Raw genomic sequence first — 27,494 nt, 5'->3', positions numbered from 1 at the left:
TCTCTCCGTGAAGCTGGGAAAATGTTTTTAAATTTTCATTCTGAGTGGTTACCATTGAACACTGAAGTGGTTTTCATTGCAACTCCCTTCATGTAGCCTTTTAGAATGTAGTGGTGGAGTGACACAGAGAGCTTGTCAGACAATTTATGCTTTTTCAAACCAACTCTGCAGATTTTACTGATCTGATCATCACCATTCAACACATCCTGCTCACCCCTGACCATTGAAGGAACTGGATGATTTTTTTTTGGGGGGGGGGGGGGGGTAAAGTTCAGGTTGTAATTATGTGTCTCCATATCGTGGGTTTGCTCTCTTGTAACTTTTATTATTCCAATCTTTTAACATGAGGGTTTTAACAATTATCAGCAAGGAGAGTTATAACGCTCTTCCTGTACTTGCAAGCGTCTTCACTGGTTAGTCTGGTTTTCATCAACTTATATTAGCTTAATGCAGATGTAGTGATACCAGTTGTACTTGTGATCTGGTAAGTGAATAGGATATCTTTCTTACTTCCAAAAATATCTATCAGGTAAGCATGAAAGCTCTGTAGAAATCATCAGCAGTCCTAAAAGGTGTGACCAAATCTAAAAAGACCTACAAAGAACCCAGCTGGGAGACCTGATCAGCCCTAAAATGGACAGTATTTATATCATACTGTTCTACTTTAGTGTTACTTAAAGCTATGAACAAGTTCATGTCAATGTACAAGTTGTTGAATAAGCCCTCGTGTTTCACCTGATGTAACATTAGTAGCCTTCTTTCCTGCCTGTTTGAAACTGTGTGGCGATGTTTATCTCTCTGAGTGACTGAGAACAAATGCAGGACTCTCCCTCTGCCATAAATGACAAGATGATAAGACATTCACACCAATGGCAGGTAGCACTAGAAAAAATAAATGTCAATAAAACATGCATGTTAAAACATGCATGTTAAAACATGCATGAACACAAATGCTTGTAGTCTGTATGCAATGTAAAGTGTATGACAGCCACTGTAAGAAAATGAAGAGTAAAGAAAAAGCTAGACTCAAAATTTAAGGGGGCAAAGTGCAATTTATTGTTTCTTCATCTCCGAACTGCCACTTTTTTTTTTCTTGGCATGTATCCATTGTCCACTTTGTCTTTAAAACTAGGAAATGAAAACTTCCTGCAAGGTGGGAAAGCACTATAGAAAAGTGAGAAAAATATTTTCTTTCAATAGTTTTGGGGAACCAACATCTGCCATGTCTGTCTCCTATTTACAGCAACTGTTGCTAGGCAACCACTCACATCCAGTCCATATATATTCATTCAGTCTTTATTCATGAAAAATCATTGAGCTTACCCTCAATTTCAATGATGATGTAGACTCCCTACATGAGTTGATAGCAAGATAAATGCGTGTATGTATTGCGATAAGATTTAATCACCAATGAATTGCTTATTCCCCAATAAGATGAATCTTGTCTCCGCACAAAATTCATACGTCTGAATGTATTATTGTTAAAGAGATCAGTGTTCTGTCTCTAAGAGTCCTGCTTTGGTGGTTCAAATGACCAGAACCGATGGTTGCAAAAAGAGGAACTAACTAGTTTAATTGTTGTTTAAATCCTGCAGAAAATGATGGTGGTGACTGACATTGCAGACCCTCTTAATGTCAGAATGAGACGAAAACAAGAAACCTTTGATCAACTGAGACGCTCTGCTTCCCGTGTCTATTTAAATCCAGTTATTAAATAGAAAAATCGATGTAAAAGTTATTAAATATTTCAGAGTAGGAGTTTTTTTTTTCCAAAAAAAATGGCACCACGAATAGAGATTTTGCATTTGTTTGTTATTATTGTGTGAACTCAACCCAATACGTACTCTATATGTGGGTTGTTGACATGCACTGTTGGGGGTATCGTGTTGCAAAAGTAATGTAGTACAGGTAATCACTGACAGAGGATTATGATGTTTTTCTAAAAGAATTTCTAGGATATTGTTAAAGTTACTGTGTCCAGTAACCCTCTTGTAATGCATTTTAGCTTTATTTTCCATTGTTGCTTTACTGAGTGTAGATCTTTTAAGTGAACAGTCACTCTGAAAGAATGTTAGGGGCTTCCATTTTCTAATGGCTCGTCACACTTTTGCATTAATTTGGTGCAATAAATGCAACTGTTCTTCAATTAGTAAATTATTACTCTCTACAGACAGTGAAGTCGTAAAGTTACTTTCACTTTGAAATTAAATCATTATTGATATCTAATAGTAATAATAATAATGTCGTTATATTTTGGCAGTACCTGGACCAATGTAGTGGTGTGAAATTTTTCTTCTCTTAGAAGATAAAATCAAGTCTAAACAAACTATCATAATTTTAAATGCATTAAATGGTTAAATATTTCTGTGTTTTGGAACTTTTGTCAGAAAAAAAGTACATTTATGACACATTTAGAGGAATGGAAAAAGAAGTTGTTTTGTTCGACATAAATATGTATTTTAACAAAACATATGCATATATAATATACTGTATATAGTTAGATATATATGTGTATATGTATGTGCAGTATGTGTGTGTGTGTGTGTGTGTGTGTGCGTGCGTGCATGCGTGTGTGTGTGTGTGTGTGTGCGTGCGTGCGTGTGTGTGTGTGTCACACATATTCGATAAAGATGACTGTGTGTTTCAGAGAGTTAGTGGCAGTGGGTCTTTGGGAACTGCACGTGTTTCTTACAGCATTCCTTCTCAAGCAATTCCGGATTTCTCTACATGCAGTGTAATGCTCTCTCTCTCTCTCTCTCTCTCTCTCTCTCTCTCTCTCTCTCTCTCTGTCTCGCTCGTCCCACCTCTGTAATTGATGCAGTGGTATGCCAGGAATCCTTTGGAGGTTTTGGCCCAGAGGGAGGTGGTGATCAGCTCACTCACTACGCTTTGGGTCAAACTAAGTTCTCTGTGCACTCCCATGCTGTTTATGCGCCAATATAAACCTCATCGTAAAGGCCTGTCATGACCTCTGACCCCCTCTTCTTTAGCTTTCGTTTGGGGGAGGGAGGCCCACCTAGATGAAATAATTCTAGCCTGATCGTGGAATGAATAGTTTAGTACACTCAAATAAATGACTCCTCATCACACTGTTTTCAGGTCAGACTGTGAAGTGAATTTTATTCTCTGTCTGCTCGTTCTGCAGTGCGCTGATGTAAAAATAGTTCAATTCATGGCAGAATGGCCTTGATTTTATAACACCCTGACTCAAGAGGATTAAGTGGTGGATTATAGTTTTTTCTGTATTGTATTTCTGTCTCTATGGCAAAGACATTGTTGTCTGTAGTGCAAGGGGCAAGCCCCGTCTATTGGATAGAAGCATCCGAGCGTGCGCTACAGCTGTGGGCTTTTAGCCAGCAATAAGAGCCTTTTGCTGCCTGCTGAATGTGCCAATTAGAGCCACAAATACACTTGAAGACTGGCAGATGGAAAGAAAGAGAGTGTGTGCTTTGCACAGTGTGTGTGTGTGTGTGTGTGTGTGCGTGTGTGTGTGCACATACGTGTGTGTGTGTGTGTGTTTGAAGCACAGGTTAAAGGAAACACATTCAGACTTCATGTATACATGTGTTGCTGTAAATTCATGTTGCATCTGCCTCAGCTCTACTTCATACATACACACACACACACACATATATATATATGCATATATAGATAGATAGATAGCTAGATAGATGGATAGATAGATAGATAGATAAATAGATAGATAGATAGATAGATAGATAGATAGATAGAGAGATAGATAGAGAGATAGATAGATAGATAGATAGCTAGATAGCTAGATAGATAGATAGAGAGATAGATAGATGGATAGATAGATAAAATGTAAATGCCTGGGAGCTTGAGGGTTCTACCTAGTGTCTTAGCTGTTCCGAGGACTGCACTCTTCTGGACTGAGGTTTCAGGTGTTCTTTCTGGTATCTGCTGGAGCCACTCTTGCAGTTTGGGGGTCAGCGCCCGTATTGCTCCTACTACCACGGCAACGAGATCAGCCTTGACCTTCCACCCTGCTAGCTGTTCTTTTCATCCCAGGTACTTCTCAACCATCCATGTTCCTTCTTCCTGATGTTGGTGTCAGCTGGTATCACCACATCTGTCACCACTGCCCTCTTCTACTTTTTTTCCACCACTACAATGTCCGGTTGGTTCACCAGTAGCTGTCTGTCACTCTGGACTGTCTCAGGAGTATCCTGAGTATACTTGAGTCTGGTCTCGTGTGGTAGACCTTGGCCTCTATGGCTCTTGTGCTTGGGGCCTGCTCTTGTGCTGCCATGATGAGTGCTTCTGTGCTGTCTTTCAGTCCAGCATCTTCCAGCCATTGGCAGGTCTTCTTGATATCAGCCACTTCCTTAATCTGGTATATTGTATATGCCCTGTAGGAGCTTGTCCGTCCATGTCTGCTCGTCTCCCACCTCACTCTCATTGGGTTTCAGCTGTCCTAGGCATTCACTGAGCAGCTCGTCCTGAGGGATCATCTTCTTGATGTACTCTTGGGTTTTCAATATTTCATCCTGGACAGTGGCTCTGATGCTCACAGTGGCTCTGATGCTCACTAGTCCTCATCCTCCCTCTTTCCACTTTGTATACAGCCTCAGGATGCTGGAGATAGGGTGCAACCCTCTGTGCATGGTAAGGAGCTCTCAGACGTCTGTGGCTTCTGTCTCCTCCTTTGGCCAGCTTATGATCCCAGTGGGGTATCTGGTGGCTGGCAGTGCATACATGTTCATGACCTTGTTCTTACCAGTCAGCTGACTTCTCAGTACTTGTCTTACTCTCTGGAGGTATTTGGCAGTGGCTGACTTCCTTGCTGCCTCCTCGTGGTTTCCATTAGCCTGTGGGATCACCTTAAATTGAGCTAATTCAGATGCAACCAAAGACCTCTTTTCTTCTCTCTCTCATTTATATATAAATGTGTGTGTGTGTATATATATATATATATATATATATATATATATATATATAGTCATCCATCCACCCATTTCCTTCCGCTTATCCTGTTAAGGGTCTCGGGGGGGCATAAGTCAGCAATGTCTCACACAAAAATTGTTATGAACCTGATGATTCTATCTATGAATAGCCAGAGCCGCACCTCAAAAAAACACAGAATAAATGGAGTGCTGAAAAGGTCATAAGATTCCATCCATCCATCCATTCATTTTCTTCCGCTTATCCTGTTAAGGGTCGCGGGGGGGCTGGAGCCTATCCCAGCAGCCTTCGGGCGAGAGGCGGGGTTCACCCTGGACAGGTCACCAGTCCATCACAGCACCAACACATAGAGACAGACAACCATTCACACTCACAGTCACACCTACAGTCAATTTAGAGTATCAATCAGCCTCGTCCCCTCTTGATGTCTTTGGACTGTGGGAGGAAGCTGGAGTACCAGAGAGAACCCACGCAGGAACAGGGAGAACATGGAGAACATGGAGACTCCACACAGAAAGATCCTGTGCCCGAGCCGGGACTCGAACCTGGAACCTTCTTGCTGTGAGGCGACAGTGCTAACCACCACCGTGCCACCCTATATATACTGTATGTGTATATATATATATATATATATATATATATATATATATATATATATATATATATATATATATATATATATATATATATATATATATATATACATATATATATATATATGATGGCTACCTGGATGGCCTCATTATAGGTTGGTGTCAGTTTGTCAGAGACGTTGTGATGAAAGGCTCAATCAGAATTCTGCCCTATATCACAAACTGAATATAAAAAAAGCTGTAAACGAAGGCTAGAAAAATAATTAAAAAAGAGATCTGCAACACTGAAATAAAACATTTGAAAAGCTTTGAAAAAAAAGCTCTACAAACATTATTTTGTATTTTGGTTTTCTTTCAGCTTTGAACTTTAGATTATAAAGACCGATTTTACATTCTGAGAGAAAAAGGACATGACGCTGAATAAGATTGGACCCAATCAAAGCAGTGCAATCTTGCCTCAAGTAAATCATCTTTACTCGTCACGTGTTGATGTCTTGCCAACAGCTTGATCTGTGGATTAGAAAATCACATTTGACTCTATAAATTGAGAAAAACTAAATAATATTAGTTTGATAATGTAGAATAAAAAGTTTGACTATTTTGACCTACTCACTTTTTAGAATGTTTGATTTTTGTACAACTTAGTTGTTGTCCAACCGGAGCAGAGTTGCTAAGTGTGGAGAGCTAATTTGAATTGTTAAAAGAGGGTGCAAGCATATGGGCCTCCAGAAGCGCATGCATATGCAGCAGATCAAGAAGTCAAGAAATCTTCCGAAGTCAAGGCAGCCTTCACATTCAGTCACCTCTACAGTAGCTGTTCCTTAAATAGTGTCCTTCGGGACAGTCCAGACGGAAACTCTACGAAGTGGGGTCATTGTTTCGATAAAGTCCAAGTAACCATCTGAAAATAACCGGTTGTTTCTGTTCATACGAGTGAAAAACACGTCGGAAAGCAAGTTCTGTTGGATTCTAATGTGAGAATGTGGACTGCACTGTAAACTATCTATACAGGAAGTCACAAGCAATTTGTTGAACAATGGACAGCCGTCTCACGGCTTGTTTTTTTCGGTCTTTCTTCTAAATACCTGGAACGTAATGAAGGTTTGACCCAATGGAAGCGTGGCTCATTCTGAACATTTTTGGGTAGCAGTAATTCTCCCCATCATTTTAGTTATATTAACAGTGTGTCCAGGCCATGGAGGTTTAAAGGAGCCAAAATAATTATTTTCTCTATTGTATTGAGTTTGAAGCTGAACTGAAAGAAATAAACCCTGAAAAGTGAGCGATCGTGGCTAAGCTGGCTATTTCCAGAACATGTTTTTGTCCTTCTTCAGAATAGATGCAAAACAGTTGAGAAAATGACATCTTAACATTGTTTTGCATAAGCCCCGAAAAGTCCAGAAAGAAGGGCGGCTTGAATCTTCTACGCATGTCGTCAGCAGTGACAGGCCTTTGGGGACCAAGACAAAACTTGAAGAAGAGAACACCCCTCCCCCCCCCTCTCTTTTACTTGTTGGGTCCTGCAGCGTTGACAGGGCAGGATTAGTTTGATGGAACTGGTTTGACAAGCGGGAGACCATAACCTCTTTGAATACGACACAAAGCAACGCTCACACTGGAGAAAAACCCTCTTCTTCCAGAGCCCCCAAATGCTACTTGTTTCTCTCCCGCCAACCTACATGCAGGGACGGGAAAGAGGAATAAACTTACCTACAAGGGCTGAATTTTACATTTTAAAATACATGTTTGGTTCTTTATTTTGCGAAAGTCTTACTTTAACCCTGGAGCTTACGTATGCAACTGAACACAGTGAACTGAACTGGAACCAGAAATGTCAGATGTGCGCCTGTCACAATGGCCTTCACCTCTCAATCGATTTTTTTCAGTCCATCCTTGAATCCTAGTGGCTCTTTGTGGAAAAGAAGAGGAAATTCCTTTAAGTTGCTCTGGAGATATGATGTTTACAAGAGTGGGACAGTTCCCAAACTTTAACTCTTGATTTAAAGCACCATAATGCAATAGTCTGAGCTTAAAACCAACAGTTTCAACATAATTAAGAGTCACTAAAGACCCAGCTTGGAGTTAATGACACATAAAATAATTTCAGAGATGAAAAGAAGATCAAGCATATGAGAAAACAACAAAGCAAAAGCGAAAGTACACTTAGTCAGTGTCATGCTAGCCATTAGCAACTGCATTGAACACATACACAACTGCTGTGGCTCCAGATCGATGCTCACAGTTAACTGATGTCACTTCTCCACTCCTCTCTGTCACAGTCTGGTTTAAACCGGTGTCACTTCAAGACAATAATAATTCTCAGGTTAACAGATTTGAATGAACCAATGGCCTGCATGTTAACACGTGCATCAGCAGAGGGTGCTGCTGTTTCTGCAAAACTGCATAATGCTGCTTTAAATCAGTTAAATCGTGTGGACGCTGTCATGTCAAAACAGAAAGGGGATTTGTGTTATCTCTAAAATTGTAAAATGTTTGTGTTCCAGAACGTGTTGAACTCAAATATGAGCTCAGGTTCGGACTGAGAAGCCCTGGCTCTGCAGTGGGTTTATCCCCTGTACGCTTCTCGAAAACCTTTTTCCATCAGCCTTCATTCACGTTACGTTTGTACATTTACATCCCATGTCATCTGTAACAGATGACAGTGGAAATGTTAAATCTGTTTCTTTGGCAGAGGAAGTAGTAAAAGCATTTAAACATCTTTTGAGAAATTTCTGCATGTACACATAAAAATATCCTCTTGTTCTTCGCCCTAGGACTAAATTCTCCAAGTAATTTTATTAACAATTGATACACACTTTAGATATAACTTGCTGACTACACGCAAACAGGACTTACATTATAACTTCCTCATGAATGTTTGTATAGGTTGGAAAAGGACTGCATGACATATTTCCACATTTGTGAATACAGTGACTTTTGAATCTACTCTGTCTTTCCCCGAATTTAGTAACCAACCACAGAAACTGTTACCTGGCAGGTGATTGGATCAACCATTTGTCTAAAAGCATTCAACTTCAATCAGTCAGGTCAACAAACTGATACAGAGGCTGAAGCCAGTCGATAAAAGAGTGAAAACATGGAGATAAGCCTTCAGTGGTGTTCTTTGCTTTCCTTTTTTGTAATTCATGATATAGTAGCATGTATGCTAACCTCTCAAGGAGAAGCCATTTTTGTTATGAAGACCGTCACACCTAAACCGCAGCAATATATTATCCGGCAGTGATTGATCCAAACCTCTGGTGGTTCGGACACACACGTAACTTGAAACCTGCATGACAAGATGGTTTCTCGTATGATCCCGTGGTACAATTATCTCCTGAAACCATCTGCCCCGCAAAGTAATGGATTTTGTACAAAATTTGAAAACTTTGATTTGCGTGCTCTTGGTTTCCTCAGTAACAAAATGCTCGTTCAGGTTTAACTCACATCCAAATAGCGTAAAAAAAATTTTTTTAAAAATCCACTAGTTCTTGATGGTTGTTGTGCAGTTCATAACGATCAGTCACAGTTAATGTTGCTCTCCACCTCTGCCTCTGTACACAACCTCCTCACATCTTATAAGCCTCCTCCTGCCATGTGCTTCTCATATCTTTATTACCTCCCCGCTGCTCTCTCAGGACAGTGATGATAGAGAGTTGACAGTGAACAGAGTACATGTATCTGGCAGGGCCTTTCTCCGCCGGTGTTCTGCCTGTCACTATAATCTATACAGCTCCCCCTGGTGCTAACACGCAGTTTATAATGTGATTTGTCAACTTTGTACAACATAAAAGAAGCTGAAGTGCTAATAGAGAGGGAAAAAAAATCAAAAAGGGTCAGCACTGGCTGCTAGCAGAGGTGTGAGGGGAAACAGTTATGATTGTTATTAGCTCTCCCTGCAGTGCAATATGAAGCTCAGCTGTGAGACTGTGTCATGACTAATTCAGTCATCAGTAGATGGAGAATTAACGGAGTTGACTTCTGCATGTTTGGACAGATCTCTGGTTGCTGAATGAAGTGCAGCAACAGTGTGTGATATCTTTCACCAGCTCCTGTGGAATTAAACACTTCTATACTTTGTCAGTCACATTTACATGTGGTCACAAAGGGTTGATTTATTGTGGTCGCCTGACTAAAACTGGACTTTCAAAATACGAGCAAGCATGTTAGTCTGACTGAAGTTGCATCAGGCATGTAGGTTCTTCAACTGCCCCAAAACTGGTCTGGCATCCAAGTTGTCCCATTTCTCAAATACTCTTTGAATTTAAGTCTTCTTTTCCACGAGGACACCGCTTGCTAACTTGCTTTATATATGAGGTTTAAGGTGATCCAAACAAAAGTCTGATGTACAGGAGCATCCCACCACCTACCAACAACAAAATCCTTCAATACATCGATTCTTGTGTACTGCGATGACTGTAGTCCAGGTGTTTGCAACTGTGACCAGCACAAACATGTTTGCTGGGTGTCTATCAATTAAGTCTTAAGACTGTGTTTTAATTACAAACTCATTTGTTTTAATCGGTTGAACATTACCTTCCAGTCCTCCTGCAAGCTGGGACCATCGTGACCTCAGACTAGACCCTCGGATCAAGTAGAGGACCTGAGAAAACAAAGTCTGAAACTTCCCTTGTAGCTGCTGGTAAAGCAATGCGCTAACATAATTACCTGGATAAATATAAATGGAATTGCACTTCATGTGTACTGCACTTTGCTAGCAGGAACCAAAGTGCCTTATAAAATTGCTTCTTTGTCAGGAACAATGGCAGGGCAACCAATTGGAAGGAGGAGACGGGTCCGAAGTTCAAAGAACAAGGTTTATTCAACAGTCCAAGGTCAAGAAACACACGGGACATACTCAGGCCAGGCAGGGTTCGGTACACGGGGGTGGAAGTCAGACTAGGCAGAGGTACACGAAGAGCAGTCCAAGAAGGCAGACAAAACCAGACGAGGGCAAGGCAGGAGAACGAGTTTGAGAGCAAAGGAGGTCAAGATTGGTCTGTGAAATACGAAAGTACGCCTAGAGAGTGACAAAAGCTGTGCTAACAATCCGGCGTGGAACTAAGGGAGACAGAATGTTAAATACAAGAGGTAATGAGGGGTAATGAGACACTTCTGGGAAGGAACAATCAGGAAGTGGGTGTGACAAGCCGGAGCAAGGAAGTAAAACCTGTGAAGACAAGAAAGAAACGTGAATCACCAAAATAAAACAGGAAGTGAAACACATAACATGAACCACGAAAACAGACAGGGGAGCTTAGCAAACAGGGTCATGACATTCTTATTTATGGCCACATTCACACAACAAAGGCGCTACAGTTGCATGTCTCTTATTTCTACATCCTATGGTCAGAGAGCATCATTACTATTCTATTTCTGTCCACTTGTAAGTCTAAATTTGTTCTAGTATACCTCTCTTTTTACCGTCTGATGGAAATATCTGGCTAAATAAGTCTCACTAGGCTGCTCACCAGGTACTTAGTTTGTGTCTGTTTGGTGCTGAGCAGGTAGCTACAGTGGCTTTTTAGCACCTCTGAAAACTGCTGCCTGCTGAGGGCAAAAATAACATGGCTAAACTGGTATTAAAGGTTTTGTTGCTCAGTAATCTCCATTTTCCTAACACATAAGTAGAGATAAAGGTGGGACAAAATATCTATGCTGCAATATAGTGCAATACGTCCTCTGTTACAACTAGCTAGCAGCTAGAGAGGCAGTAGCTGAAGATAAGAATCTGTCCTGCGGTCACGTGACGGACGTGGTCAGTGTAGTTCATGATAATGAGTATTGACAACAACGACATGCTGTCACATTAACCACTCAGTGTGATACTATGGACTTGGTAGCAAAGACATGACTGTGGCTGTAATATTGAGTGTATAGTAACCACAGTGTAAACATAGTCAGGCCTTAATGTCCTGGTTATGTGTGTGTGTGTGTGTGTGTGTGTGTGTGTGTGTGTGTGTGTGTGTGTGTGTGTGTGTGTGTGCGTGCATACGTGCGTGTGTGTGTGTGTGCGTGCGTACGTGCGTGTGTGTGTGTGTGTGTGTGTGTGTGCGTGCGTGCGTGTGTGTGTGTGTGTGTGAGAGAGAGAGAGAGAGAATGTGTAAGTGAGCAGAAGGGAGGCCTCCCATCAGAGGGTGAGAGAGAGCGTAAAAATGGCTTCTGATCACATTGGGGGCCCCTGCCAGGTCCAGGCCCGAAAGACGAGCACTGAATGGTGAGCGGCAACCTGAAGAATAGGGCCACAGTAGGGCGTCTGTGGAGAACTGGGTGATCTGAAACCTCCCCATTCTGTCCTCCGTTGTCTTTTCATGCTCAGTCTCTGAGTGTGTGCAGCTATTCAGAGCAGGTTGGGTGAGTCACACAGCTTCTCTGTTGAGGACGCTCACTAGGTATCTCTCCTTTTTCTACCTCCTCTTGTTCTCTTCCTCTTTTTATGCCCTTTCATTCACACAGTCTCTACTGGAACTCTTGGTCCATCTGTGCTCTTCAGGTACTCGGTTGGACAGATAAGTACTGATTGGATTTCAGAGGTTGGTGTGTTGAAGAGGAACTGAAGAGAAGAGTGGTGCTCTGAGAGAGCTGTCTCTTGTTTTCAGGGTTGTAGCTGTTGACTGCCGCTCTGTTTGCGTCTTATCTGTTGAGGTTTCATATTTGCCACAGTAACAATGCAGAGCTTTGTGCAGTCTGGGTTCCTTTTTTCCCTGTTGTTCTGTTTTTTTTGCAGTTGATACAGCAGGTGAACCATGCACAACATCACTGCTGTCCCCATTCTGTGTTTCAGAGTTGCAGTGATTCCCAAAAAATTAGATTCTATTTGTGGCAGCATATTTGACAAATGTGTGAGCCTGAGCAACTGTGAGCACATATAAAAAGAGTCACGCTAATGTGTTCATCCCGTGCTCGCAGGACCGGATGTATACTGGTATCACGTGTGCACCCTTAACTTTGAGAAGGGCGTAAAAGTTGTGGACAGTATCGTTTTATTTGTCGGGTTGCAGGAGTTGCTTTTATAAATTGGACACTGGGAGCATATTAACGCTCCACAACTATTTATATCTTTGCCTTTTATCCTGCCTCACTACATACCTGTCATTGGCTTTTTGTGTAAATGTACTGTGATTGTTTCTCAGTAAATTTAGCATAACCTGCACTTTGCACAACAGACGTTTCACAACCAGGTTCATTTAAAACATATAAATGACAAACATACTCGCGTGTTCACAGGTTAAAGGACTTCATTTGATAGAACTGCAAGCGCAAATAAAAATAAAGTATTTGTGAAATCAGCAACATTTGGGAGATGCGTCTTGATACAAAGATAGACGTTGTTTTTTTCTTCCTGGAGGCAGGACTTATTGAATGCTATAGCCACTGAGACAAACAGTTATTAATCAAACACACTCACCATGCACCTCATGAGATATTAACTTGAGCCTCCATTTTGGATTTGGTCTGGATACACATTTTTACACAATGCTGATCATTCCTCTACAGTCCCCCACCTTTAATCGCCCCTAGTGGTCAAATCATTAAGTTCGCTGCTAAGCGTGCTAGTTAAGGCTAGCAACCTTGCACATCTCTGAAAGAGTCTTGACAAATGTTGATGTAGGATTTATCGAGATAAAATGACTTCAGATTTAAGTTGTTTTTTTTACATCTTTACTTGTATCCATTTCATTCCCTTTCATGTCATTCATTTACACATTCCTCTTCTATTGTCTGGAGGAGATCATGCAGCCACACTTGTTTGCATAAAAATCTAGTCAGAGGTGTTTGGTGTACACATCTCAGACCTTGCAGGTTAGATCACTGAACTAAGACCTAAAAAGTTATAATTTAGTTCGAGTTGTCATCAGTATGCTTTCAATGATATGTTCCTGTTTCATCTTCTAAGTTGAGAGGAACATCTCTCTGATATGCTCATACTGAACCGTACTCACCCATACCTTCCCTGAACTCTGTCATAGACTGCAGGTGTAAGTAATAGCTTGGAGTGGATACCACCCCCTCACACACACACACACACACACACACAAACACACACCGCTCTACCTCCCAGGGTCTCCAATGTCCTCTCCACTTTCCACGGCAGTGATAAGATGTCGACACGATTAAGAGGGAAAGCTAATCTGCCGCTCTGCCTCTCTCCCCTCGGCTGTGCTGAATGCTCAGACGACACAAAGAGCTGTGGGTGGGGGGGTGGATGGTTGAAGCGCGGGGGGGGGGGGGGCGGGGGGGGGCCATGTGGACAAGGGGTTGGATTGTAAGTAAATAATTGATAGGCGGCACTTTCGTTTTTTAATCTGTAAATGAGAAGGCTTAATATGGTGGGACGGTGGCTCTGACACTCTATCCTTGGCCCATTAAGATAACAAGATGCTGGATAATGATCTTGGTTTTATCAGTCCAGGGGGAAGTGGCCTCATATCCCAGGTGACTGGACTCGTGTCCCCTGATGCCCTGACATTACATCTCACCATGGCCTTATCTACAGAATAACATGGAAACCCTACTGGTGCGAAGAGCACTGGAGTCATCAAACAACCACGAGTGATGAGAGACATTTGCTTTCCTTGTAAGACTTACTTGATAATACAGATTGCGTTACATATGAAGAAACGTGCCAAACTAGATGACTCAAACATGTTAATTACATTTTACCCAGCTGAGAAATTAAGATTTAACACTCAGATTTTTAGTGCATTTAATTTTCATCTGTACCTATAAACAGGAAATGAGGAAATCAGATGTGTATGTTTGGTATCCTCATCAGTCTGCACACAAAAACACACAACTTTTCATGTTCAAAAAGTGTGCAATTTGTACATAGAAATCCAAATTTACATGCGGGCAACATGCCATACCTTTCTTTACTTCTATGGAGCGCACTTTCACCTTCACCAGTCATGACATCCAAGCATGCACACCCACACGCTACATGTTCAAAGCACCAAAAACCCACAATGGTGTCTGAAAGTCAAGTTAAGGTTCCTTATACAATCCTCACAGTGAGAAATAGGAATCCAAACATTATCCTGGGCAAAGGTCCAGGAACCAAGGGTAAAGGTCTGGGAACTGAGTCCACAAGGAACAGAGAAAGAAGTATTCCTCTTTTCCTTCCTCTTCATCCGTGTACGAGGAGATTCACTCTCTTTATCCCCACCGATGAAACATTCATTTAGTTCCTCTGATGCTCTCTGGCCAGGTAAACACTTTTGTACAACACTCAGCTCAAGAGTGTCCTTTGGTTTCACATTTATAAGCTTCAAATGAGTAAAGCCCCAGGACAAGTGGTGGCAAATGTCACAGTCTGCAGTCTCGGGCCAACACTTGGTACTCGTCGCAATGATGAGGAAAGAAAGGGAGCAGGAAGAGACGGATGAAGGGGAAAATAGAAAATGCTGGTGGAAAAAAGGGAAAAGAAAAACATCAAGGAAAGAACAGATGTGATGATTGTGAATCTCGGGGATGACGACGTGTGTCTTAGTGTCATCTCAGACACTGATGATGTGTCCCTGGAGGCCTGTAGAGATGAAGTGCTCCGAGTCACGGCATCTGTTCACCACTGCTGCTGAGAAACCTCTGGAGAATCACCATGACACACAAACAGCCTCTTCTACACTCGCTCCCTTCCGCTGCACACAAAAAATGAGTGGTTCAAAAATGAGTGGGTCACGATGGAACTGACCATTAGTTCAAAGACCCAAACACTGATTGTCCAATCTTTGTTCAGCAACTGTAGCACAGCTGGCCTCTTTTGATTTCTCCAGATGTTCAAGTAATGAACATCCCAGCAAACAAAATGTCAAGTGTCATCAAAGGATCTCATGCAAATGCTGACTAAATGGAATTTTATGGCATTCCCTTGACAACTTAACAGGGATGTTACTGGGGACCCTGGGGACCCCCCCCCCTGGGGACCACCCCCCCCCCCCGATCCTGCATCCCATCAAGAGCAGAAATTCATGTTTGTGGTACATCGATGTTATCAGGATGTTACCATTTATAGCTTAGTTATTAGTTTGATTAGGTTGTGTATGCACACACCGTCCTCTCAGAGAAATTGCCAAAAATAGTGCATCCACTAGAGACCATAAGCCAAATGCAGTATTGACTATGTTTGTTATTTAATCATTCCACCTCATTTTTAGTGTGTGTGTGTATACAGTATATGTGTGTTATTGTGTATTGTACTCTCATTTACTGAGATTTTTCTCCTTAGTAAACAAAATAACCATCAAACTGATAATGAAACTATGATCCAAAACCTGAGCTACAAACCGAACCGTTGGCTGGCAGAACTGTTCATGTTTAATTACCTCTGCCAAAGAGTTTTGATCCAGTCTGAGGGATCTTAGGAGAACGCCAAACTTTGGCTACCTGCTATTAAAAAAGAGAATCTGGTGAGTTGGAGAAATAAGTATGTTTCTGCAGGAAACTTATCAAAGCTCTGTGAGATGAAGCAGATGTGTTGTTCACAATAATAGTCTTTTACGTTCGAATATATTCGTTGTGATCATGCATGTCTGTGCTGCCTTGTGTCTGCATGTGCGTATCAGTGTTGTATGGCAGCCTGTGCAGGTGCATCTTACTGTCAGAATATTGCAAAGACAATACTTTGCCATTGAGTTTTGAACTGTTTTGTTCGTTTGTCAATGGTGCAGCAGTGGCTGCCGTTCTGGAGTAATTATTCTGCATCTCGTGCTCCAGTCTGTTTTTTTTTTTACTCCAATTGAACGATGTTCAAGTTTCAGCTGAACACAGACGGCTTGCATGTATTACTGAGATGACAAAAAGTTGTAGATGTTACACGTGCACGATACGAATTATCACATTCACCCACGTTTTGTGTTTCCATCATTTATTACTCATGGTTAGATGTTAGCAGGTGTTAGCGTGTTGTCTGGCCAGTTAGAAAGGAGCTTCAGAGAGAGATGGGTGTTGTTAAAAAGAAAGAGATTGGAAGGCAAGGAGCAGGAGCAGTCAGTTTATCTGCTCTAATCTGCTCTAATGGAAACTGCAGTGGTTAGTGTGTGCGGTTGAGACAAGTGACACTAGCAAATGAGTGTCATTTCCTTTGAGAACATCATTGACACTCACAGATTAATGACACATGTATTGTTTAACACACTGTTGTCCAGTGTGGTTGTGTTCATGTGTCCCTGACCACCTCTGAAGGTGTTTGGCTCCTTGTCTTTCTTACATATTTAAGCCTGTATTTCATGGCCTATCTGACCACCCAAAAGTCATCTATATGCAAGGTTTAAATGAGGTCCTTGTTTTGAAACGTGGTGTAATTAGGCCGGGTTCCAGCTGGACCTGCCTGGTTTGGTGACAACCACTCAAGACTCAGAACATTTCAGCTAACTCACTGCCCGCATTGCCATTAAAAAAAACAACTTATGGTATAAGTACTTAACATTTTACTGCATCATGCTGTTGTTCCCCCCCCCCCCCCAGTGTATACAGTATATTGAATGTGATACATCCATAATGTGGAAGAGAAAAGTCTATAAATGAGGAGTATTGCAGGGTGGGCCTTGAGCTGTCAACAAATGTTCCCCAAATAGCTGAAGTTGACAAAATGCAAATATGGAAACAGTCTGCACATCCTGCATCTACACCAGCTCCCACTCTACCTTCCACTTTGTACAGCACTTACACACACACACACACACACACACACACACACACACACACACACGTGCGCACACACACACACACACACACACACACATAGATTTCCAAGGCTAAGTGACCTGCATGCTCTCAGCTCGAATGACATAAGTACCTGCATAGCCTTGGGTTCTGCACCCAACCTGAACACACTTCTATGTGGCAGCTGATGGTGATGCAGGCCGCCTCTGTGGTCATCCATCAGACCTCCCAGGTAATGTCTCAGAACTCCCTCGGCTTACATCAGCCAGGACAAAGGCCTCTATTAAGACAATGAATAATACCAGCTGAGGGGAGGTGACCTCGCGCTGGCCACGTGTCATCATGGCTGAGACGTGATTGGCTGCTTTTGGTTATGATCTTTGCTAGCGAAGGGGCGGTCCGTTGGATGACGGATGCTTGAGGCCGAGGTGAGATGTGCTACAGAGTCAGCCGTTTCAGTCCTGTGATCTAATCTGTTACCCATCATGCATCCTGCTTCACTAATGAAAAGGCAAGGTCCCATCACTCACAGGCAGCTGTGGTAAATGGAATTTTAACCCCATCCTTATACTCAGTGAAGCTCCTCAGGCGCAAAATCCTGCAAACATACGCAAGAATGATCGATGATCATTGCAAAAGACACTCGAGCAGTGGCAAATTAATATCAAGGGGGAAAATCTCCCCATTAATGCCTCTCCTCGTTCATAGCCCAGCTCAGCTCATCCTTTCTCTCTGTGTACCAAGACTCTCAAGGAGGTTCCACATTGTCTTCATTATGACTTTCTGTCAGGCAGCAGCCCAGTGCGCCTGTCTAAATGTGCTCTTAAATGAAGAGGGCTCAAGTGGCATCAGCATAAGATTTCAACAATGTGTGATGGTGGAGGGCATCGCATCGACGAAGGCTCTTCGAATCTGGAAGCAGTCTCTTCAGTTTTGGTCAAAGAAATTGTTTACCTTCATCAGAATTTTGATATTGATTAATATTATTGTAATTGTAATGGTTCTGAGATAGAATCTACACTGTAACAATCAAAATTAAGCGAGCTGTTTCAGTATTTGTTGGTGAAAAATACGTAAAAAAAAATCGCTGCAAGCAAATATCATGACAGTAAACAAGATCCTGTGTTGGTCACCTAGGGGCCAGAGATGGTTGAAAAGATAAATATGAGAAAATGAAAAATAAAGTTCTAATGGTGCATCAGAGTACCATACAGGAATGAATTCATACGTTGATTCACCTCAAATGATGCAGATAGGTTTTGTTTTACTTTGCTTCACTGTTTTGTACGAACATATGAGTGAAAAAATATGCAAAATAACAGTGAACACCGGGGCTTAGTGATGAGGCATAGTTTGGTTGTTACACTCAGCACCTGATCAGTGTTATTTTTTACCCACGCATACCAAATTAGAGATGCTTTTGTGTACCTTTGAAGTGTGGAACTGTTCTTTTCTCATCCATTTTTCAAGTCAAGTCAATTTGATTTGTCTCACGCCAAATCACAACAAAAAGGATCTCATGTCACTGTACAAGTAGAGCAGGTCTAGTACTACACTCCTTCAATGAATTTACACCCAACAGTTCTCTATGATCAAGCACATCCTGCAACAGCAGTGATGAAAACCTTCCTTTCAACAGGCAGGAATGTTGAGCAGATCCAGGCTCAATGGGGACGGCCTTCTGCTTTGACCGGTTGGGGGGAAAGAGAGCAGGAGAGCGGGGCAGAGACAAAGACAGATAATGGAGGAAGACAGAGATACAGAAGGAAAGAGAGGGACAGAGATGAAGAGAGAGAAAGGGAAGAGACTGATGGACAGACGGGGACGTGAGCAGGTGGAGCTACGGGTGGCAGCTTGAGCCTCTTCAGGTCTGCAGCCTCCTCCAGCAGCACCCGGGATCTGGGATGTGGGGGAGCCCAAAGGCTCTGGAGAAGTTGAGTCGAGTTAACAACACATAGGAGTATGATTTATGTATGACACAGTGGATAGAGAGGAAAGAGAGGAGTAGAGAGAAGCCCAGTGCACCATGGGAGATCCCCCAGCAGCCTAAACCTATAGCAGAATATCTAAGGGCCAGCCTAAGCAGTCCTGACTATAAGCCTGATCAAAAAGGAAGGTCTTAAGTCTGCTCTTAAACATAGAGAGGGTGTCTGCATCCTGGACCGAAACTGGGAGACGGTTCCACTGGAGGGGAGCCTGATAGCTGAAGGCTCTGGCTCCCATTCTACTTTTAGAAACTCTAGGAACCAGCAGTAACCCTGCATCCTTGGAGCGAAGGGTTCTAGCTGGATAATAGGGGACTATGAGCTCTGTCAGGTATGAAGGTGCCTGATTATTGAGGACTTTGTATGTTAGAAGGAGAATTTTGAATTCTATTCTGAATTTGACAGGGAGCCGATGCAGAGAAGCCAGTACAGGAGAGACATGGTCTCTTCTACTAGTTCTAGTCATTCAGTGTGCATATTCTGTGTATCCTTGCAGAGGAGGGTGGGGTCTACACAGAATTAGGACCAGCAAAAAAAATCAGTCTCAGTCAGAGCTGATAGGCTGGTGTGTCAGTTCACAGATGTTCAGTAAAGAAGAATCAGTGAAACTTAAAGAGGAATTGTCTAAACTCTGTTCGTCCTCCCACATAGCTCCAAGAGGATTCTGCTGATTTTATTCATTATAAAGTTCCTCCACTGGCACTGTCAGAGCTCACAGACAGCAGACCTCCATCACTATTCTATCATCCATGACGCTGTAACTCAAACTGTCATGTTTGTCTGGAAACATCTCACTGTTCTGTAACCTTTTGTCAAGAATCTCATTGAAGAGTTGGGCTGTCTTATCAACATTTATTCCATGGACCACATGTTAGTTTTGTCACTGGGACTCAGTGGCCTGAATTGTAATAATCCCCTCTGAGATGGTGCTACATGTTTTTGTACTTCTATTCCTGTTAACACTAAAACACTGAATGAGCCCACTTAACATCTGTGACTCCAGTGTTGTACCAGTGAATTAAAATGAAAGCGTTCTTTTGAGAGAAAAGTGGCTTTGGTCTTCGGCAGAAGCTCAATGTCACCTTGTGAAGTTCAGATGTGGTGTAAACCAAAGCTCCTCTCCCATCCTCCACCAGCAGCCCCACGCTTTAATACCCTGAGGTTCTTCACTCTCTGTTCCCACTTGTACTCTTTTTCTGAGCTGAAATCCAGTATTTGAAGCACCACTGAGCTCCCAGCAGGGACACGCCAACTCTCTTTTCTCTCCGCCTTATGGCAGTGAAAAGACAAAGCATCCAGCACATTGTTATACCCACTGTCGTGACATTAGGATATCCAGTGGCAGGAGAATTTCAGTGCAACTGTTTGGATGTTTTAGGGAATAGGCGGCTCTGGAAGATCAAAAGCAAAATGAGGTTAACGTGAAGGTGTTCTTTTCATAAACCATCCCCCGCTCTGTCTGTGTGTCTGTCTCCTCAGGGTTTTTTCCGTCGAAGCATCCAGAAGAACATGGTGTACACGTGTCACCGGGACAAGAACTGCATTATCAACAAGGTGACGAGGAACCGCTGTCAGTACTGCCGCTTGCAGAAGTGTTTCACAGTGGGAATGTCCAAAGAATGTGAGTTTCACTCCCAATTTACACTGGCTGCCAATTTAGAATTCATTTCAATATTTTCAAGAGCTTCAAAGGAGAACTTTAATATACTCTGTTCTGCTGTTTGACAGCCATTTGCACCATGACAGCCATAACCTGTAGGAGAATTAATGATATTTTTTCAACAAAGAAACCTGATTTCAAAAATGTAAATTTCCATTGTTGATACCAGTTGAGTTGTACAACAAGGCTTTTGATACAGTTTTTACCAGACACCGGTGGCTATAGTGTGGTGCTGAGCGTCGTCTGCTTTTCAACCAAATTCAACCAATTCTGAAATTAGAAATACAATGCATGACGAAAAATTAAATAACAACCAGGTTAAGATCTTTGACTGTATTATTCTTTTACACACCACAAAATAAAAGGCCTGCAAAAAACTTCGCCTCATGATGGTTTGAATGTAACCCCTTTGTCATGGGAATAAAATCAGACAAAATATTTAGAAACCTGTCAGTATATCACAGGAGTTCAATGCCACTCAGATAGGACTATTATAAACTGCATCTTATAAAAATCCCTTTCTCCATCAATAAAATATAAAAAGCGCCATTTATGTGAGCAGTCCTTATAAACCGGCAGATGGATGTAAATCCTCTGGCAATTTATTTGTTCTACTTGAACAAATAAATCTTAGTTAGTTAGTTTATGAGAATCAGTTTACAGGGACGTTCTGCTTTCCTGCATTATATTAAATGTTAGGTGTTTCTAATGTTGTTTTCATTTACATTTATAGCAGGGATAGAAAATTAGAATGACAAACCACCCACTAGATATTTTCATATCTTTGCGTCAGTAATTTTTAAATGAATAAAGAACTGAATTGGAAATCAGTACAGAAAAGATCAGAGAAGTTTGATCTCTTTTCCCTTCTTTGTAGTCAGAGGCTGAGCTGTGTTATGGACAGTTTTGAGAAGTTTAGACAGGTAAAGAGAGCAGGACAGGAGTCCAGGCTGGGAGAAAACAAAGAATCTGAGCTTGAACGATCATATCTATCTCAATCTGGGTCTCTTCGGTTTATTAATTAAGCAGAATTCCTCAATTTGTAAAATTTTTTTTTTAAAAAGGCGTTGGGTTGGTTGACATGGTCACCAACAGCGAAGGATTGGTTAAAGATGACATCTACATTTGAGATTAAGTTTCCGAGACTTGTGGTACCATCTTTTGTCTTGTATTTATTCAGCTGAAGGAAGTTGTTTGCTGTGTTGAAAAGTCATTGTAAGTGGACAATCGGTCACTTTCACAGGGTTTCAAAAGCTAATGAAGGTGAATATCATTAGTATAAAATGGTAAAAGATGCTGTTGTAACAGCTAATAATCTGACAAGAGGAAGTATACGTCACAATTGTGGTTTGTGCAATTTTTTTCTTTGATTTGCATTTATTTCACAACAGTCTGAGGTCAGCAAGACGGCGCCCGAAGCACTTAGCATGCCTGTTTTCTGGATGATAGAGTATTAAGTAAGTTTGACACACAGATTTCTCGCCAAAGCAGCCAACAATTATACTGAAGCAGATCTGTGACGGCAGAGTAACTAGAATGAGCCAACAGAGATCGATCGTCACGCTGGTCACACTCATGCTGATGTACAGGATGTTCTCTGTCCAGTTGTTGTCTTTGTCAACCCTGTTGGACCTTAGAGGAATGAATGAATGAATGAATGAATGAAAAAAATGGACAAATAAATAAAGATGAAGAGTGGTTTTGCTCTGATCCCAGTCTTTTTGAAAAATGCTGTATTTAGGTCCCGTCCCGCCCCCCCATCCGCATTTTTTGCACAATGGAACAGATTGTATTTCACAGGTTATTGGCATTCTTTGATTGCATCAACATCTATTGTTCAGGTCCACTTCATGCCCCATTAGCTCTGGCTGTGGTGCAGCAGCAGGAGTGATAGAAAAGATGATGCCTTGATGTCTTGGCCCCCCAGGGCCACTGATGAGAAGGGAGACTGTTCCCTTTCCTGTTGTCATGGATGGAGGTGATCAGGTTTGATCATGACTCCAGAGGCCAAGACACGAGAGGGTTTATTGTTTGATCATTAATAGGACAAGGTTGGTCTGTGCATTCATGACTGGGATTCAGACACCACCTGGCTCTGGGGTGTTCAAATTACTGCCTTTACTTCAACTTTCTACAAGCAAGAAGGTTCCGGGTTCGAGCCCCTGTCTTTCTGGGTGAGTCTCCATGTTCTCCCTGTTCCTGTGTGGGTTCTCTCTGGTACTCCAGCTTCCTCCACAGTCCAAAGACATCAAGAGGGGACGAGGCTGATTGATACTCTAAATTGACTGTAGGTGTGACTGTGAGTGTGAATGGTTGTCTGTCTCTGTGTGTTGGCCCTGCGATGGACTGGCAACCCGTCCAGGGTGAACCCCGCCTCTCGCCTGAAGGCAGCTAGGATAGGCTCCAAACCTTTAACAGGATAAGCGGTAGAAAATGGCTGGATGGATGGAATTAAACATTCAACATGCATACTGACAGCCTTAACTGTATGCAATGTGTCTCTCCAGAGGTTTGCTGAGGCCAAGTTGGTCAGTTCCTCTTCTTTTCCTGATCAATAAATAGAGTTTTTCTCAGTTACCAGCAGCCAAGGAGTAGCAGTAGTGGTTGTTGGAGGTTTTCTATCAGTTTAAAACATATCTGCTCTTTTTTTTACACAATAGACATGTTCATGGAAAGGCTACATGGAGGTAAGATGACTCACATCTGCAATGATTTCAAGAATAATTCTTTTCTGTAGTGTAGTCTGTGTCAGAACATACACTTTTACTTTAAAGCCTTCAGTTCTCCCTCTCATGCGATATTGGGCCAAAAACATGGCAGAAGTGGAAAACCAAGTTCAGGTTTAAAAATTGGAATTATCTTTAAAGTCTCTCCAATGGTGTTATAGGCAGTTTCACCATTCCTAAACTCTCTTTGGTGTGGAGCCACATCTGCTATAGCACAATAAATCAGCCCTTGATAAAAGTGCACTTGTCAATATTACATCGACAAAGATCCAGTGATATGATAAAAGTGCTCTCAGCTCTGTTTTGGTTTGAATTAATCGATAATTTACTTTACACAAGAAGAAACGTGTCAGGCTCGGTGCCTCACCTTGCAAGGAATGCATGGTGAGTCTATTTCTAAGGGCACTATGACATTATGCACAGGGCAGTTCGAGCCAGACAGGAAGTCACCACACTAATGCCATTGTGAATCTGGTCAATTTTCAAGAAAAACACAGTGTGTGCAAACTCCTTATCGCAAAAATTGACGGAAAAGGGCACAATATGACCACGTATTCTGCATGTGCACCTGATACAACACAGAAACAAAACAACGACCCAATCAGCAGAATCTGAGCAAGTTCACAAAGCCGGGTGGGCTAAACGCAATGTGGATGAAATGCTGCTGGTAGAAATAGCATCTGTGTGGAGTACGGATATGATCGGCGGCGCAGCTGGAACGTGACGCAGCCATGCCTGGTGTAAATAAGGGGTTAGTGCCCAGGTTCTCAGGACTCTCACCATTTTGAACCCAGACCAGCCTGGCCAGCACCAAGCAGTCCACAGAGCTTGATAAAATGTAGTTAGAACTGAATGCTGTGCGTTGCTCTGAGAGTGTTCGACTCACATGTTGACGTTTCAGCTGTAGATCCATTCAGAAGGTTGAGGTAGCTGAAAGGTTCGGGTTCGGGTTCACCCGGTGAGGCTGACACTGACCATCCATCACTGGAATACAACAATAGTAGTGGTCATGACTCTATGATGAATGTGTTGAGACGTGCATGAGTGTTTGGACCCTGGACTCGTGCTATCATGTGCCTAGAGAGAACTTAAGTGCTGCTCATGGAACACAAAGGGAACACTGTATTGTGTGTTTGTACATGATTGTATTTAAGTGTGTGTCTTTGTGTGTGCGTGTATGCTGCACCAGCATATATGTGATTGAATGCGTCACTACACAAGTTGTGTCTTTGTTTTGTCTGTGGTAAATGATCATGTGTCTCATGAGTACTTATGTGATCCAGAATTAATCTGGTTAATCTGCAGACGAAGAAGAGGAGGACTGTTTGGGCTTGTGTGCCTTTTTATTTGTTGCTTTTGTATGTGTGTGTGTGTGTGTGTGTGTGTGTGTGTGTGTGTGTGTGTGTGTGTGTGTGTGTGCGCGTGTGTGCATGTGCATGTGTGTTTCTGAACCCACAATTTAGTTTTACAGAGGGAAACAAAACCTGATAAGTATTTGCAACTAATTTGTTGCGAGACATCTATCGCGTGTCTGTTGTTACTGTCAATTACCTGGATTTACACACACACCTGTTGCATGTTAGAGGAGCTACACAATAAATATTACATAAATTATCACAAACCACCATCAGGCTTTGCATCCTGTCTGTCAGACTTAACTGAGGGATAAAGAGATAAGAACAGTTGTGTGCATAAGAGCATTTCAAGAATGAGAATTTCACCATTAAAAAACAGTCCAAGATCGAAACCCAAGAACTCAAAAGAGAAACCAACACTCGAAATGAACTCTAGGGGAAGATACAACTACGGCTACTTTTATATGCACTCAATAGTTTCCACCGTATTCCATTTTCCCATTATTCTGAAAATGACAATATTCTGATTAAACCGTTAACATGGCTGGGGAAAATAAATCCATCCATCCATCCATCGTCTTCCACTTATTCCTTACTAGTAAGGGTCGCGGGGGGGCTGGAGCCTATCCCAGCCTCAATGAGCAAGAGGCGGGGTTCACCCTGGACAGGTCGCCAGTCCATCACAGGGCCAACACATACAGACAGACAACCATTCACACTCACAGTCACACCTACAGTCAATTTAGAGTATCAATCAGCCTCGTCCCCTCTTGATGTCTTTGGACTGTGGGAGGAAGCTGGAGTACCAGAGAGAACCCACACAGGAACAGGGAGAACATGGAGACTCCACACAGAAAGATCCTGTGCTCGAGCCGGGACTCAAACCCAGAACCCTCTTGCCGTGAGGCGACAGTGCTGACCACTGCACCACCGTGCAGCCGGGAAAATAATTACTCCTCATATAATCGTATGATTAGTCGAACGGTGGAACTAAAATTCACTGGTTTGCTTTCTCTCCTGTCCAGTGAAAGTAACACACTGTAGCCCAGGGGTCACCAACATGGGACCTGCGGGCACCAGGTAGCCCCCAAGGACAACATGAGGTGCCCACAGGCCTGTAAAAAAAAAAAAAAAAAAAAAAAAATCACATTTGCATTTATAGATTTGAAAATGACATTATCACAAAAAACAGAGTTAAAACTTAATTTAAAGTTTGGTGAATTTAGGTGAACTCTGAACTATGCTAGTTCAAAGGTCAAAGCAAATTTGTTATTTCAGAAAAGTGAATCAAACTCATCTTTTGTCAGACTCAGGACCCAGGAAGTCGCTCTCAGGGTCAAAAAGTTGGTGCCCCCTGCTTCAGCCCTTTTGCCGCTGAATCGCTATAATTTTCCCGATCTTGATTCTGTCTAGCCAGCCAGCCCATGTCGCCCTTATAAAGATGAGATATGAAAAAGACACAGGATTCATTAATTTTTCTGGCTCACACACAGATGATGCAACATTACTAGGTGGGTCTTTGCATGTGATTCCTGTGGTATCGCCACGCTGTAAGACTTTACATGAAGAAGTCTTTTTTGTGCTGTAAACCTAATTTGAGGGTTCAGAACAAATTAAATGTGGGTGAGAATATTTGGAGTGGTTCAAAATAGGCTTGTGAGGGGGCACTGAACCTGTTCTGTCTGCGGGAAAAGCCTCTACCAGTCTGAAATGGATCAAAAATCTTGAATGTATTTTGGGTGTAGACTGCAAACAAGCAGTAAAACTCTTCTTACTGACTGAAATACATTTGAAGTATCAGTCTTTAAAAATGTCATGATGTCATTATTTTTCGAGCATGAACGCGCTTTCAGAGAATCACCAAGTTTTATAGTGTGTAAAAAATTTAAGTGGACAGATTCTGACAAGTCTCACTAGTCAGACTTTGCCCAGTTGCATATAAACAAGATTAATAGGCGAATATTCATTTTCCTCCACCAGGTAAATAATTTAGCTGAAATATTGTCATTTTCAGTATAAAAACCAGAATAATAGTGGAATATTTAGTGAGTGCATGTAAACCTAGTCAGTGCTGCGATCCCGATTCTTATGGGCATATTCAAAGTCTTAGTCTAGAAATACTAAATTAGGAAAAAAGCCAAAGTCACAAAATCCAGTCGGAGTTTGCTGTTTGCATGACCTCATGGTGCTCCTCCTCCACTTTATTATCTGTGATTGGAATAGAAATCAAACCAAGACCAGACAACAACATGTTTTTTCTCTTGTTGGTATAAAACATATTTCTAAAGCTAAAAGCTGAATAGAGTTTCTTCTGGAGAGTTTAGAACTGCGGTTTAAGTTCTGCTGTTAATGTCCAACAATATTGGCTGCAGGGACAATCCTGCACAAATGTACTCATTTAAATGGACTTTAACAGCCTCTCTGATCTTGGCATGAAATCATCCAATATACATATGAGACACTCTTAGCATTTCTGCTGTGGGGGATCTCTGCAGGTATTGAATACATATGAAGCATATATGTGTTTACCTCTGACGCAATAACCTCTCAATATGTTTATGTTTGAAATTTCAACGTGTTCTTATGTTATG

The 27,494-nt window shown here is 42.0% G+C and overlaps 1 protein-coding gene across 3 annotated transcripts in view; it reads left to right on the top strand.

Moving 5' to 3' along the window:
- LOC147241007 (retinoic acid receptor beta-like) overlaps positions 1-27,494 on the top strand; it is a 228,939-nt gene that overhangs the window by 164,337 nt on the left and 37,108 nt on the right. For all 3 annotated transcript variants that reach the window (XM_086192550.1, XM_086192551.1, XM_086192552.1), the window contains one exon: positions 20,642-20,783. In XM_086192550.1, coding sequence (XP_086048676.1) covers positions 20,642-20,783 — 142 coding nt within the window. The remainder of the gene's footprint in view (positions 1-20,641; positions 20,784-27,494) is intronic.

Source organism: Aulostomus chinensis, chromosome 22 (assembly GCF_037954235.1).
Source record: "Aulostomus chinensis isolate RoL2024-O1b breed Wild chromosome 22, RoL_Achi_v1.0, whole genome shotgun sequence".
NCBI lineage: Eukaryota > Metazoa > Chordata > Actinopteri > Syngnathiformes > Aulostomidae > Aulostomus > Aulostomus chinensis.
This window is presented reverse-complemented; position numbering and strand designations above follow the sequence as displayed.